Source organism: Fundulus heteroclitus, chromosome 22 (genome assembly GCF_011125445.2).
Source record: "Fundulus heteroclitus isolate FHET01 chromosome 22, MU-UCD_Fhet_4.1, whole genome shotgun sequence".
NCBI lineage: Eukaryota > Metazoa > Chordata > Actinopteri > Cyprinodontiformes > Fundulidae > Fundulus > Fundulus heteroclitus.
The window spans coordinates 10,773,624-10,789,255 of record NC_046382.1 but is presented as its reverse complement, the minus strand read 5'-3'; the positions used below and the strand labels follow the sequence as shown (position 1 = coordinate 10,789,255).

Here is a 15,632-nt window from a genome sequence, read left to right as displayed (position 1 = left end):
TTGGAGTCTACAGTCAAATGTGAAGGAATCAACCTGCTGCAACGGCCTAGTCAAAGTACAGAGTACTAGTACAGACCACTATTACTAGTGGTCTGTACTATTACTAGTACTAGTAGTAATAGTGGTCACTTTCTGTATCACTAAGAGTTACTCCTGCTGAAGTCAGTGTGGGGTGTACTTAGTTTTTCCACACATGACTTTCCCCCTTTGGCTTCTTTGTGACTGAACATGACTGCGTTTAGTCGTCTGGACAGTTTTCAAACCTGTAATGACGTGCTAATTTTTATGATGCATCTAATCACATCATTGATGGACGTCTCCCATCCCATGCATGGAGCTGCTGCAGAGCTGGAGATCTCCTTCAGTGACAGACGGCTGCATCCCAGATGCTCTAAGGAGCGTTTCCGCAGGTCCTTCCTCCAGGCTGCTGTCAGACTTTATAATCTCTGCTGCTCCCAACAGACTCACTAACCGTTTACATCGTGCTGATATCTGCACAGGTTCTGATCAGATCATTAAATGTTTACTGTTACCAGATGCTAAGCTAGCTAGCACACACCTTAGCTACTCTGGGAGGCTGCTGCATTATCATACACATTCCATATCGTAGTATCGTGTGTTACGTAAATAGGCTGGAGTCTTTTCTACTGTTCTCTATTATATTTTTTGTGCAATATTTACTCTGGTATTTACTTTTTGGTCTTGGTTGTTCTTTAGAGCTAATTCTAGATTAGACTTCTTTGTGCTTTTTTCCTTCATTCATGTCTAATAATTGTGTGCAACTGTAAAATCAAGCCAGATTTCCCCACTGTGGGACAATAGAGGAATTATTATTCTTATGCTTATCCGAGTGGCTTAGTGGAGACATGCTCCAACCTTCACCTCCATCTCCATCCTGACCTGCTACCCTCCGGCCCCTGCTGGAGGATTTGAGGCTCTCTAGGCCACTAGGCTAGAAAAAAAAATAAAAACCCACCTCATCAACCTGTACAGCGGGGCTGTTTGGGGATTGGGATTAATGGGTGCAGTGAAGTGGTAAAGGTGATTACAGGATGTGCAGTTGAGTGCGAGGGCGTCTGACAGGCCGAGCAAACGAGGGACAGGCCAAAAACAAAGTGTGGGTTAATAGGGCAGCGAGCACGGGTCACTGCACCTGAGTTTCTGCCTCCTGAGGCGTTTCCACGGGCTCCAGCCCGCAGCACTTAGCATCCACTTCCTCCTCCCGCCCGGTCCTCGTCAGGCAGGCAGCAGGGCCAGACGCGGCTGAGTGCAGCGGCAGCAGGAAGGGGAATGAATGAATAAGTAAAGACTTTCCCCTCTGCTCCCCTCTTCGTATTCAGCCAAAGGGGCTTTCAATAGTGATTCAATAAGCAGAGGCCACATGCAGGAACAGGACAGCGCTCCGTATCAGAACCTCTCCGGTCTGACTTCAGAGTCCAGCCACCATCAGGCCAGATGCAACGCCGACTGAAGGCGTGAAGTCCCCTTCATGGTATTCAGCTGATACCCTACAGAAAAGCAAAGTATTGTGGCCGTCTCTGGAATATAAATATTACAAAGCGTGAGCTGAATATGTGCAGCATTGGTTTAGACAGTGGAGATGATGACGTTTCACGGTGGTTGACAAACGTCTTGGACTTTTCCACGTTTCAAACTGCGTGCCGTGTTGCTGGGACTCCAGGAGACAGAGCGACACAACGTAGCACAAAATGATGCACAAGTTTCTTCATCTTCTTTTACAAATAAAAATCTGAAAGCTTCATTTATATTCAGCGTTTAAGGAGAACCAGCCTTCACTGCACTTTGAGCTGCTAGTGTGCAGCTTTGGACTAAAGTTTTTCCCAAACGACCCAAGCTGATAGACTGGCTAGAGAACATCTGAATATCTGTCTCAGCTGGATTTAGGTCTGGACTTTGACTAGGCCATTCTTAACACATGGACATGCTCGATTTAAACCAGAGGTGCATAAGTCCATTCCTGAAGAGCCACTGTCCTGCAAATGAGGCGTTACCGAACCTCTCAAAGCTGGATGGCTGAACGCTGATGAGCATTGCTGGCCATTTGATTCAGAGGCATCGGGGCAGGGAAGCATAAACGTTGCAGGACGGTGGTAGCTCTGGAGGACTGGACTTGGGCCCCCCCTGATTTAAACCACTGCATTGCGGCTCTGGCCAAATGTTTTGGTTTGTCCGGCTGGACGGCCAACCTCCACCCCAGTGTCAAGTCCCCGTGTTTAGCTCCCTCTATTTCCCCCATCAACTCTGAGTATCTTTCCCTCAGCATGACGGTGCCACCATCATGTTTCACTGTGGAGGTGATGCATGATGTTAGTTTAGTCTCTGCTCTGTCTTCTCTAAGCCGCAGTGGGTCGAGGCAGATGACCGTTCATACTGAGCCTGGTTCTGGTTCTGCTGGAGGTTCTCCTCCCTGTTAAAGGGGAGTTTTCCTCTCCACTGTCGCTTCATGCATTCTCAGTATGAGGGATTGCTGCAAAGCCATCAACAATGCAGACGACTGTCCACTGTGGCTCTACGCTCTTTCAGGAGGAGTAAATGCTGCTTGTCAAGACTTGATGCAACCTGCTGGGTTTCCTTAGAGAGGAAACTTCTTGACCAATCTGTATAATCTGATTAAATTTGACTTTGGAAAGTGCCTCGAGATGACATGTATCAAGAATTGGTGCTATATAAATATAAAGTGAATTGAATTTAGGTGCCATCTGATGAAATTCTGCTGATCAACATATTCTGCCCGTCAGTCAGACCTCCTCTGCCTTTAAGCCCACACCTGATATGATAGTTACTGAGGCAGGAGCTGTACATCAGTGTTGGCGATGTTAAAAAAAAAGAGCCAGGAAAGGCACGAGGAAAATGTGTGTTAATAGCAAATTAAATCATCCTAGTATTAAACAGCATCACAGTTTAATGTCCAACATACAGTCCAATAGCTGGAAGGTGAACTTCCGCCACAGACTAAAGTCTTACTCCAACGGGTTTTCTTCCAGTGCTGCCCTGGATTTAGCTCCACCTATTCTCCCGTTAACCCTGATTACCTTTCCTACCCAGAGCATTATGCTGCCGCCACCATATTTCACAATGGAGAGGTTTTTTTTCCCCCTACTAATGTTCTCTAACAAACCTCAAAATTCAAGAATCGATTCGATTCCGATTCTCAAGATTCAGAATTGATTCTTTTCCATCCGATCCAATCTGAAATTGGATTGCTGGTATTAAAACATTTTTTAGCTGATACCTGAATTACATGACTGTGAAGTTACGCAACATATTGGTACTTGTATCCATTACTAAAGTAATGGTAGCTAATGGCAGCTGTAAGGACCAAAGCCTCTCCCTGAATGTTGAGCTTTCAGACTCACGCTGTGGGGCAGAAAACCCAAACAGATCCTGGGTAGAAAACAGAGACACCAGAGACATCTACAGCTGCTTTTTGGACACTAACCTGGTGCATTATTAAAAAATAAGACATTAAAAACTCACCTCCCACAGTGGAGTGTGAGCCGGAAATGTCAGCTCAGACATTTAAGTTCACAGTAAGAAAATCCTTTTTTTTTTTTTTTAAATCGATTGGTTATATGAATCGATCTTTGGGATTTAATATGAGAATCGATTATAGACACAAAACAGCTGCATTTATACTGAGATTAAATCAAACTACACAGTTAGGCTCCATCTACTAACCGAATTCAGGGCTATCAGGGTAAAAGAGGGCTAACTACTACACTTTAGACTCCTATTTTTGAAGTATTTTGAAAACCATGTATCGTTTTCCTTTCTCTTCACAGTTTTGTGTGTCATTTATTACTTTTTTTTGTTGTTGTTGTTGTTGCACAATCACATAAAGTCCCGGTGAAAATGCACCAACGTTTCTGGTTGCAACGTGGCGACATGTGACCAGCCTCAGGAGAAGTGAACACTTCGTTACGAGAACAATTAAAAAGAAAAGAAAAAAGAAACTGAATCTAGCCACTTCAGAGTTATACCAACTTCTTCTCATCCCTCCCCCGACCAAAATCCGTCTCACTCTCTTCCTCTTTCTGCCTCCGTCTCGCTTTCTCCTCCTCCTCCTCCTCCTCCTCTCTTTGGGGCACCGGGACTTTGATCAGGCTCTGATGCTATAAACATTACCAGCTGGCCTTTAGCTCCACATGACGAGGTCGGCCGAGTCGGAGGCGGCGGGCGGGCGGAGGTGCGGGGGGGGGGGGGGGGGGGGGGGGCAGTAACTTTACTCTCTGCAGCCGGCTGTATCCAAAGCAGACATGTGGGAGAACTTCTCCATTTAAGAGATACTTTCTGATTCAGCTAAAACCGAACCGTCCCCTCACACACACACACACACACACACACACACACACACACACAGTGAAACATGCTAGAATAGACAGTAAGGCGGTGTTCTGCTTTTTCCAAGCCAGTTGTAACACCTCTGCCATCTGTTTTCTCCAGGGAAAAAAGATAAAAAAACACAGTCACAGGTAGCAGGCCGTGTTGAGTGCAGCTTCTCCTTCGCATGCATGGACCTCCACGTCTGAGCAGGAGCTGATATCCTTCCCCCAGATTTTTTCCAACTTGTTTTTTTTTTTTGTCTTTGCGAACAGGTCGCGTTTCAGCCATTGTCTGGAGTGTAACTGTTACATCAGCCCCCAGAGGAGAGCGTTAGGGGTTCGGCGAACGCGGCGTCAGGTTGCTGGGGAAGACAGAAGGGCAAAGGTCGTACGGGCCGAGAACGTGAGGCGAAGCGCTGCAGTGCAGCTGAAAGGGATCCGCGTACGGGGCAGCCTGCCTGCATGCATTTAATGTTTCTCACCAAAACTCACACCGCCTTTAGGCTGCAAAAAAAAAAAAAAAAAAAATGCTGAATCCACTTCCTTCCTCATGCACAGTTTCAAAGCTGTTTTTAAAAAAAAAAATAAGTGAAATAAGCGCTGGTGCAATGATTATCCTCTCCTGCTGCTGTTTTAAAGGTGCACCGCTAAGTTTTTTTTAGCGGGCAGCGGTCGATCAGCACGTAGAAACTAAACAGATACGTTCCTTAATGCCCCTTTTTGCCCACGCATGCCCTTCCACAGGTTCGAAACAAACCGGTCAAGACTGATCATCAGCCTGGTTTCCAACAGAAAATGTGAAAAAGCTGCAAGCCTACGCACATTTCCTTCTGCAACGCGACAACTTTTAAAGTGACTACTGTAAGCTGGGCATGTGGTTAGTATAACAGTACATGCAGATAATGATTCAGCACGGCACCATTAAAATGCAAATGCAAGGTTTTGTTTCACTTCTTTTAAACCAAAAATGACGCTCGCAGAGGAAAGCTGGAAGGCAGCTGACTCTTTACAGCCAGGCTGGATCTGGTGTTTTCATTAAATAAAAACTAAAAAAAAAAAAAAAAAAAAAAACACATCATCCATGTCAAACTAAATAATGCTCTTTCAAGGTTTAAAGTGCAAAACCTCCCGCCTCAAAGATGGTGTCTCTGTGTTTAAATATTTTCAGAGCAAACCTGATTAGAGTTTATTTTCTAAGTCGGGTGACTTTTCTGTCCCAACGATGGGCAAAAAAGTTTTTGTTTGTTCGTTGCAATTGCAGGCAAAGTGACTTTGAGCAGGCATTTGCATTTTTATCATCTGAAGTGAAATCGCTAACCAGAATTTCCTGCAGATAAGAAGTTTTGCACATTGGCCAATCGACAAAACTTAACTCCCACTGCAAAATATACAAAGAAATATACCATGTTACTCGGCGTTACACTGTTTTAACTAAGGATGGTGCTTTTTAGTCATCTGATGGCATTCGTTTAAAGTCTGGTGGTTCTTGGGGATGCTTTAATTGAGCTCATTAAACTATCAGGCATTGCAAACCTCAAACTAACCATAAATTATATATTTTGAATAAATACAAAAGTGACTTTCCATACCAGCACATATTTGTACACTTGGCTTGTCATATTCTATTGCTTCTTCTCCACTTTTTTCCTATCACAGGAAACCAAACTGCACTGACTGAAAACTACAAAGTTGGTCTTTGAGCTCTTGAGTGTTAATAAAAGCTATGATTGCATTGCTTTGGTGTGGAGTGCTTCTGTTAATGCCGCTTAAGTAAAACAATATATGCTGAGAGCGGTGATTACTTGTGGCTAACGTACTCATCGTCTGACTGCATGAACCCACCAGCTCAGTGTGAATATAAGCATCGCTACGCCCTTAGCGCCTTGCTAACAATGCAACACAGAGGAAGTGCCTGATGCTGTCAGAATTTAGCGTGTTGTAAATCTTCAGATTAAAATTAAAATTAAGTTGAAGACTAAACTTTAAACCTATTGTTCCACCTCACAGTTATAAGTGACCACATCCCACCTGATGCACATTTAGCCTTAGCTGTGTAGCTCAGAAATGAAAAGTGCAGAGGTCCATTTCTATTTATCCATGTTTATGAACCCTTTACTTTCATCTCATGTTTTTGTCAAAAGAAGCTTTTTATTAGTGATGCACTGACCAAGTTTAAGTAATTTGACAGTAAGATCAAATATGAAAATAACATCTATTGGATTAATTTATCTAAACTGCTTTGATCTTTAAATGCATCAATAATAAGCACCTTCTATGTTGCACTTCTCTTTAAGTTTGAAAAAAAAATCACTACTCCAAATAATCTGGTATTCAAAACTACTTCCATTGATGAACCTGCAGGAAATATTTAACTGTTATGAGGACATTTTTGTAACCTTCAACAATTGAGTCCTAATAACAGAGACAGATGAACCTGTCATGATTTAGGTTTTTGTTTGTTTGTTTTGGACTTTTCTGCTGCCGTGTCTCTACCAGTTCCTGTGAGCCCAGCTAGCTGGAGTTTTTCTGTCTTATTTGTGTTCAGCCTTCACTGATGAAACCTGCCTGTGAGTCCCAGCTGCTCGTTCTGATGGTTCCCCGGTCCGCACCATCTGTCCGGCTGAATATCGGGTTCACCAGCACCAGTGATCACAGAACCGACCGACCGATTCTCCATTAATCGGCTCAGATTGGTGACCGGCTGCTCAAGTACTGACACAAAGTATTAAATTTATTAAATGTATTAAAACAAATAATTATTTAGAAAAATCTGTCCATAAACCATCAATCAGCAACACTTTTTATTTGGAGTTGAATAAACTATCAGATAAAAGTTTAGGGACATTTCCTTTGATACATAAATATGGATACTCTTATAATTCCTTCGTTTCCATACATCAGCGAATGTGCAGCACATTGTTCCTTTCAAACAAACAAAATGAAAACACTGCGGTAAATCAGAATCTGAGACTGCAGACTTCGATGAACCAGGAATCAGAGTTGGCAAGAAAAATACTCATCGGTGCATTTCGGGCATTTAATTTTTCTTCTGTTTCTGTGATCATTTGCTCTGGGTTACTTCGCACTCAGACATTACTGCTACACTCTGCACTTCTTTTATTATGTGCCTACTTAAGATTGTGCATCCGTTTATTTCTCTTGGTAGTTAAGCTTTTATATGAAATATGGAGATAATTATCAAGAACCAAATATTGTGTATTCTGGTAGGTATTGTAATTTCTGCTCCTGTTCTGAGAAGAATGGTTTCCATTTCTTAAAAGAAAACCCCATCAGTGAACAGAAACAGCTGAAAGTGTCACTTTTGAAATGTGCAACGGTCCGTGTTTTACTCACAAGGACAGTGAACGTAGCTGATAAAACGTTATTTTTGAGACTCTTACTGACACTAACTATGAGAATCAGTCTAACAAACTTCTGTTTGTTTGGGTCAGACACAAAGAAAAAAATTAAAGATGTCACAAGAGGGTTTGTAGAAAGCTGTTATTGATTTGTTCCTTTCCCATCTGCGAATGCTTTACTGACAGTGCCTATAAACGATTTGAAAAACAAATTTTATGTCACAACGAGCATCACGCTCCTTCACAGCTGACATCAATGCTGGTTTACATGGTCTGGCTGCTTTCTGTTGTGGCTTTAGCATAAACTGTGGGTTTTTCCTCACCCTGCAGCTATTCCTTCCCTTAAAAATCAAGATTCTGCTTAAAACTTGTTTCATTATTTTGTGGCAAAAAGTTGCCAATAAGTGGCAACACATCGGTTTGTCATGTTCTAGTCAGAAGCATCAATGCACAGCAAGACAATCCTGTTTCTGTAATTCTACGCTAAGACTATACAGTCTGATACTCCGACGGTCCCTGGGGGTGAGAAACAACTCTATGTTTGGTAATCAACCCCAGTGTGGTGCCACGACAGCATCTGAGGCTGAAACATTATCTGAAATTCTGCTTTGAACTATATATATATATATATATATATATATATATATATATATATATATATATATATATATATATATATATATATATATATATATATATATATATATATATATATATATATATAAAGTAAAAAGGGCAGATTGTGTTTTTTGGTGATGAAAATGCTAAAATAGTCATTGTTAACACTGACAACGACTTAAATTCTGTCTATTTATGGTTTCTTTGTTGAATCTGTCTTTGCCTTATGCCTTTAAATGCCGTTTATTATGTTATCCAATATTCTAGAAATAGTATCTTCATGCAAATGTTCTCATACTTCTTTAAAACTTCTACATTCTGCCCGATACAAACACAAATTTCCATTTATTTTCTTGAGATTTAGAGCAACAAAAAGTAGCATATTTGTCAAGTGAAGGAAAACGGATAAAGTCGGGCTTAGACTGTACGATATTTTCAATCGTTGTTCTCATAAACAGCTCAAACTGTACGATGAAGCGTCAGGGTTTAAAAGTTCACAGCTCACCAAATCTGTTCTTACTGTATGACCCGACGCTCTGATACAACCTGGCTGCTCACACCGTACGTCTAAAAACCACACGCCGTAGAGAGATGGCGCTACTCGGACTCCGGAAGCCAAATGTAAACAGTAGAAGAAGAAAAAGACGGAAGTGTCGATGCTCACTGTTAAATATGAGGCTCACTAGAAAGAAACGCGCTGCCTTGGCGATTCTACGAGATTCTCCTCGGTAGTTTGACTCCATGTCACACGTACCGCCGCCATGCTTCTCTACACTCTTATGTTTTTGTCTGAGAAGAAGAAGAAGAAGAAGAAGAAGAAGAAGAAGAAGAAGAAGAAGAAGAAGAAGAAGAATTCCCTTGTTTGCACATGCTCAGTGCGCGAGGTTGGGGGAAAAACTAAATAGTGCTCTTTCAAGCTCTGCTTCAACAGCAGGAGGCGCTCACTATCACCTCAGGAGGGCCGACTGAATGTCAAACATGTTTGATCATACGATTCCTGATCAGGAGGTGGTGATATGTGGCTAATCGTTACTCCCTGTATGCTGCACGACGCAGGACACATGATGAAGTTGAAACTCGGCCTGAAACAGAAAATTCTCACACGACTGAAGAATCGGCCCAAAACGGGCAAAAACTCAGACAGTGTATGTCCAGCTTTAATTGGTTTTCCAACTGTTGCGCAATTAAAAATTGGAAAAGCGTGTTATGACAACCCTAATGACGGTGATTAGTGGAACTATATTTTGTCTTTTCTGGCGCGGCTCCACCAGCTTAGCATGCAAACACATTGAAGTTTTTGTCCATCTTCTTTGCAAAACAGCAAAAGTTCAGTCAGACTGGATGGAGGGAGTTCGTCAACGTCACTTTTCAAGTCTTGCCCCCAATTCTCAATTGCATTTGGGTTTGGACTTTGACTAGGCCATTCTAACGCTTGAACATGCTTTTATCTATCTATTCTACTGCAGCTCCAGCTGTAGGTTCTGGGCGGCTACCCTGCTGGAAAGCGAACCTCATTCCCCCCGTCTCCAGGCTTTTGCAGCATCTAAGAGGTTTTCTATCAGGATTGACCTGAATTTAGAGAAACACGCCCAGAGCATGATGCTGCCACCACCATGCTTCATGTTGGGGTTGGTGTATTCAAGACAACCTACAGTGTGCAGCTCCTGTCACGCACAGAGCTTTGAAAGCTTGTGGCAAACTGCTAACCGGACAGCCGATGGTTCTCTTCCATGCCGCTCTTCCATAAATGGCAGATTTGTGAGGTTATTCTGTCAAGAGATTCCCATGAACACCCCCCAACATGATGCAGCCGCCGACATGTTTCACTAAGGTGATGTGCAACGTTAACTTTACACAAAGTGTTTGCCTGTTCAAAAAGTTTAATTCAGATCTCATCTGACCAGATATCCCCCATATGGCTTGTGACAAATCCTAAAAGTCCTTATGTCTAATAGTAGTTATTTATATTTGAAAAGCATGAACCAGCAAGTGCATTTTTGCCTGTTTTTTTCCCCTCCAGAAACGACCTCTAATCAGTCAAATTCTCAACGATCAAACGAATCAAATCAGGCTTTTAAATGCGGGAAAAAATAGTGAACAAGTAACGCAAACGTCTCGCTCCGAGGCAAAATATAAGCCGGTGCTCGTCGTGGGTTGCTTCCATCTGTGTGTGCGCTGGCCGTGCCGCTGAGGGGGAAACATTATTGTGCGGGGGGGGGGGGCAGTTTTCAGTACAGTCTCAGCTCCTCCACGCGCGCTGAATGACACATTGTAAAGAGAAAGCCCAGGCGTTAAGCAGCAAAGTCTGTGACATCACTACCGGACATAGGAGCCCTGTTCTGCGCATAATAGAACTATTCAGGCGCCCTCGCTGCCATCGCTGTCCACGGCACACCCGACTCTGGCGGCGAACTGGTGTGTGAAAACCATCACCTGTTGCAGCTTAGCGCCGGGAAGCCCCGTGGGCGTGTTGGAGGCCCGCTTGGATCGCCTGTGGCTTGTGCAGGAGCACAGAGGGAAACGTGCGAGACAGAGAGAGAGCAGACAGCGCAGTGAAAACTGATTTAACCCCCTCACACATTAATACGGCTTTGGCTTTTTTTTTTAAAACGTAACTGTTTCAGATGATAAAACTTCAGTACTTGTAAATACAAAATTAAGTTTTTAAATTGTATCTATTTGTTTAAAAAGTCAACTTGACCTATTGAAAAAGGTAATCATAAACCCCTCTGTGTTTGGTCACGAATAAAACTAACCTAAATGATGGCCACACCCGGGAAACCGAAGCATCGCTTCAATAGGACCTGTCGGACAACACGAAGTAGGCTGAAAAATCCCAAAAAAAACAACACAACGTGCCCTGATCTAAGGAGATTCAAGTCAAAATGAGACAAAAAGTCATTTAAACGCGTCAGACTACAAGGGCTTACAAAGGTATTTCTGAGGGTTTGACAGTTCTGAGCCAGAAAACATGGAACCGTGTCCGGAGTGACCGGTCTGCCAGAGTTACTCCAGGAGTAAAAATAACCTAGAACAACGTCTAAAGCTCTGCGGGGCTCACCTGGCTCAGTTAGGGTCAGAGGTCATGATTTAGAATCAGCTAATATTTGCCAGCTAATGTCTACACATACGAGGAATTTGAGTCTGGATGGTAAACCGCTTACTTAAACAACTATACAATAATGCAGTATAGAAAACACACGTGAACGCACCATAAACAAGCAGACAGACTGGTGCAATGAGGAGAGTGCAAAGGATGCAGGAGCAACAATTATTTCCATTTTTAACAATGAGGAAGAGAGAATGGGCAAAAACTGCAGCTGAGCACAAAAACCTGTCTCACAGTTGCTAAAATAACGTTTTCTTGGTGATCCACGAGACTTTAGAATATTCTGTGGGCTGACGAGACAAAAAGTCAAACTTTTAGAAAGTTTGTGACGCGGTTTAGATGTAAAACCAAGCCTAGGTTTCATAAAATGATAATATGGTGATGGCGGGAGACGGCGAGCAGCTGGACAATGGTGCAAAACCCCAGCAGGGAGTCCACCTTTGAATGTTTTCAACTCTGCATGGAGTTTACATGTTCTCCCTGTGCCTGTGTGGGTTCTCTCTGGGTACTCCCACTTCCTGCCACAGTCCAAAAACATGACTTAGGTTAAGTGCTCTCTCTAAAACCCTGAGGTGCGTGTGAATGGTAGTCGGTGTTGCCCCGTAATGGACCGGCCACCTGTCCAGGGTGGACCCCGCCTCTCGCCCAATAACTGCTGGAGATGGGCACCAGCGACCCCCACACAGCCCTGAATAAATAAGCAGGTCTAGATGGATGTAAAACAAAATCTGCACAGAGCGGGATAAAGTGACATAACTTTAAAAAAAACTGGTTTTTGCCGCTAAAACCCCCCAAAAGGTGCTGAATCAAAGCGACTCGGGTCACAGCGACACATCGCCAGGACAGCAACCAGCAGGCGAATCATTTTCCAGCAGGGATCATTCATGACATCATCATTTGACAGCATTTGTGCACTTATTCAGCTTATTTTGTGATATCAAGATTTGGCTGATGAATATAAATATTTAAAAGTGTGAGGGGGGCGGGGGTGGAATATTTTCTCACAGCAGCTTATGTGACTGTTTGCTAACACACACACACACACACACACACACACACACACACACACACACACACACACATTAAAATAAATAACTAAAGGTAAACTGTACCTGACCAGCTGTGTCATACAGTCCCAACAGGTACTGCTTGCCTCCAACGTTGACGCTCACTGCAGGAACAGGAAAAAAAGGACAAAATAGCAGCTGAGTGGAGGGAGCAGAGAGGTGAGGGTGGGGTGAGGAGCCAGGGAATGAGTGGGTGTGGGGGGGGGGGGGGGGGTCTGAGGGACTTCCAGCCCCTCTGAGCTATGAAGAAGGCAAACAAGTGGTTCTGATTATTGCAACAGATGCAATGCAGTTGCAGAAAGAGTGGCAGAGAAGTCGAGTGGGGGGAGGGGGGGGGGGGGGGGGGTCCACGCCTCTCCTTCTCTCTTATTACATCTCTAGATGATTAATTATCACCAAGCAAAGAAAAGCAGGACTTCGGTAAAGAGCGGTGACGTCACGGCTCGCGGGGGAACGTAACCCTACCTGCATAATGGTCAAACACCGTGGGCACATACTCCTCTGGAAAGGCGTCGTTGGCATAGCTCATCAGGAGACACGTTTTGCCCACCGCGCCGTCTCCAACCACGACGCACTTCAGCATGATAGAACCGGTTCCGTTGGCCATGATCCCGACCGAACCACCACCATCTCCCCGACGCCCTGCTGTACCGACCTCCTCCTCCTGCTCCTCCTGCTGCTGCTGCTCCTGCCGCTGCTGGGTGGGGATCCCCGCGCCGCGGCGGGCATCACCAGCCTCTGAGGCGGACTGCGCGGTGCGCTGAGTCGGGCTGGAGCGGCATCTCCTGCCCACTACCGGTTACTGTCCTCCCCAGATATAACCCACACTTTGTCCCGCTGTTTTCCTTCCCCCCCGGAATCACACAGTCCAAGGGAGCTCTGGCTTCCCTTTGAAGCCGAGGAGGGGTCGTGTTTTCTGATCCACCGCGTCCCGCTTCCCCCCCTTTCCACGGTGCGTCCTGCTCCCTGACGCTCCCCGGCGCACTGAGCCGCCGCCGCCGCTGCCGCTGCTGGACAAGCTGGGTGGAGAGAGGCGGAGCCTGGCTTTTAGAAACCCAGAAAGTAACCTGCAGTCCGCCTGCTGGGGGATCATGGATTAAAGGACGGGGAGAAATTACATCATTTGCGATTTAAAAAAAAAAGAAAAAGAAAAGAAAAGAAAAGAGCAAAAAGGAGGGATTTCCTGGATGCAGAATTAAAGAATCACTAATCTGAAAAAACTCATTGATTGATTGATTGATACAACATTGTTGGAACTATATTATTATTATTATTATTATTATTATTATTATTATTATTATTATTATTATTATTATTATTATTATTATTATTATTATTATTATTATTATCCATCCATCCATTTTCTGATCCGTTTTATCCCTCATGGGGTCGCAGGGCAACACAGAAACAATTATTATTATTATTATTATTATTATTATTATTATTATTATTATTATTATTATTATTATTATTGTTGTGTATTATTATTATTGTGTATTATTGCCCCTCATATTATTGCCCCTGCCCCTCATTCATGTTTTCCATCTCTTTATGGGTGAGTTTAAATGTCTCTCAGGTTCAAACAGGAAATCAGAGGCCTACTCTACTCTACCCTCCATCCATGAGGCTTCCTATACCTCCCAGGCAGAACCAGGAAAACAAGCAAGGCTCGTTTCAGAAACTTGAATCTGGTTCTTCTCCTCATGATCCGTATCTCATGGCCACAGGAAGGACTCAGACTGTTGACGGAGCGTTAAGTTGACAGCTTCCCCCTTTTTTTTTTGTCAGCTCCTTTCTCACCCAGCACATTGTAGCAATCCCAGCATCACTGCAGACAAAGGCCCAATCACTCCGCCCAGCTATCAGCTAAGACACGAGAATTTAAGAAAAACGCGCGGCGTTTGTGAAGCCCCTGAACTTCAGCAACCCGCTGTCTGGCTTATTTTAACGACTCTGCGTTTGTGAGGACTAGATGACTCATCCTCGCTGTGTTAGTCTTTGTTCCTGCGTGTGATGGATGGGATGTGTGGGATGGGGACCACGGAGCTGCAGATGGAGACGCCACAGGAGGAGGTGGGAGTTTGCAGGGACGAGGAGAACGAGACGTGACCTCCGTGCTGCCCTTGGCCGAGCGTGAGCCGTCTCTTCAGCGCTCATTAGGGCCTTAACAAACCACGTCTGCCACGCAAAGCAGAAACAACAACAACAACAACAAACACAGCAGCATGCAGTGTTTAGATATGCTCGCAGTCTAAGGCACATGAAACTAACCACAAGATAATCGTCACCGTCGGGAGGAAGCTGCCTCTCGTCGCTGGTATCTGAGCATGTGCCCGAAAACATGTTAACAACTGAGCTGCTGCACCTTTCACTGAGACATTAAAACACTTCAAAGATGCATAAATCCACTGTGTAACTTTTGTTACAATGATGGTATTGACACAGGAAGGAGACCATGTCAGAGGAGACCAAAGCTGCACTAAACGCTGAGCCATCTTTGAAGAAAACCTTTTAGAGCAGGGGTGTCAAACTCATTTTGGTTTAAGGGCCGCATTCAGCTTAATCTGATCTCAAGAGGGCCACACGAGTTAACTCATTGCAAGATTAAATAGAACTAAAAAATGTGGACGTGTTGATTTTTATATTAAATTAATTTCACTTTTACACAATATATTATGAATAACCTCAGTGTTTTTAAGAAAAGTATGTGCAATTTCAACAATACTTTTACTCAGTTAAACATTTACTTGTGCGTTATGCATAAGAACTGATCACAGTGATTATACAATGTTGAAAAACATTTATTCACATTTTTTAGAACTTAAAAACACTGTCCTACATGTCAAAATACATCAAACAGATAAAAATTAAGAAATGGTTTAAATTTTTCCACATCTGAAGCTTAATCTGCTAATTAAAACACAGCGCCCCTCGTGGACAATATAGGAACTGCTTATTTTCAATTAATTGAAGTACATGCTTTTCACATTCATAAATTAAGCGGAGCACTATGGCAAAAGCAGTACTGCTCCACGTGTGAAAATCAAATCTGATGAGCTCTTTTTGGCATTAAGACAACAATTCTTATTGCCACATTGCCAGACAGGACACTGGAAAAAAAAAAAAAAAAAAAAAA

At 43.6% G+C, this 15,632-nt stretch overlaps 1 protein-coding gene across 1 annotated transcript in view; it reads right to left on the bottom strand.

The window, feature by feature from the left end:
* The window catches only part of LOC105926165 (rho-related GTP-binding protein RhoQ), a 32,790-nt gene extending 19,279 nt beyond the window's left edge, over positions 1 to 13,511 (bottom strand). The window contains exons 1-2 of the mRNA XM_012862383.3: positions 12,962 to 13,511; positions 12,542 to 12,600 (exon numbers count right to left, since the gene is read on the bottom strand). Coding sequence (XP_012717837.2) covers positions 12,542 to 12,600; positions 12,962 to 13,103 — 201 coding nt within the window. The 5' untranslated portion in view covers positions 13,104 to 13,511. The remainder of the gene's footprint in view (positions 1 to 12,541; positions 12,601 to 12,961) is intronic.
* Between the last annotated feature and the right edge of the window lie 2,121 nt (positions 13,512 to 15,632).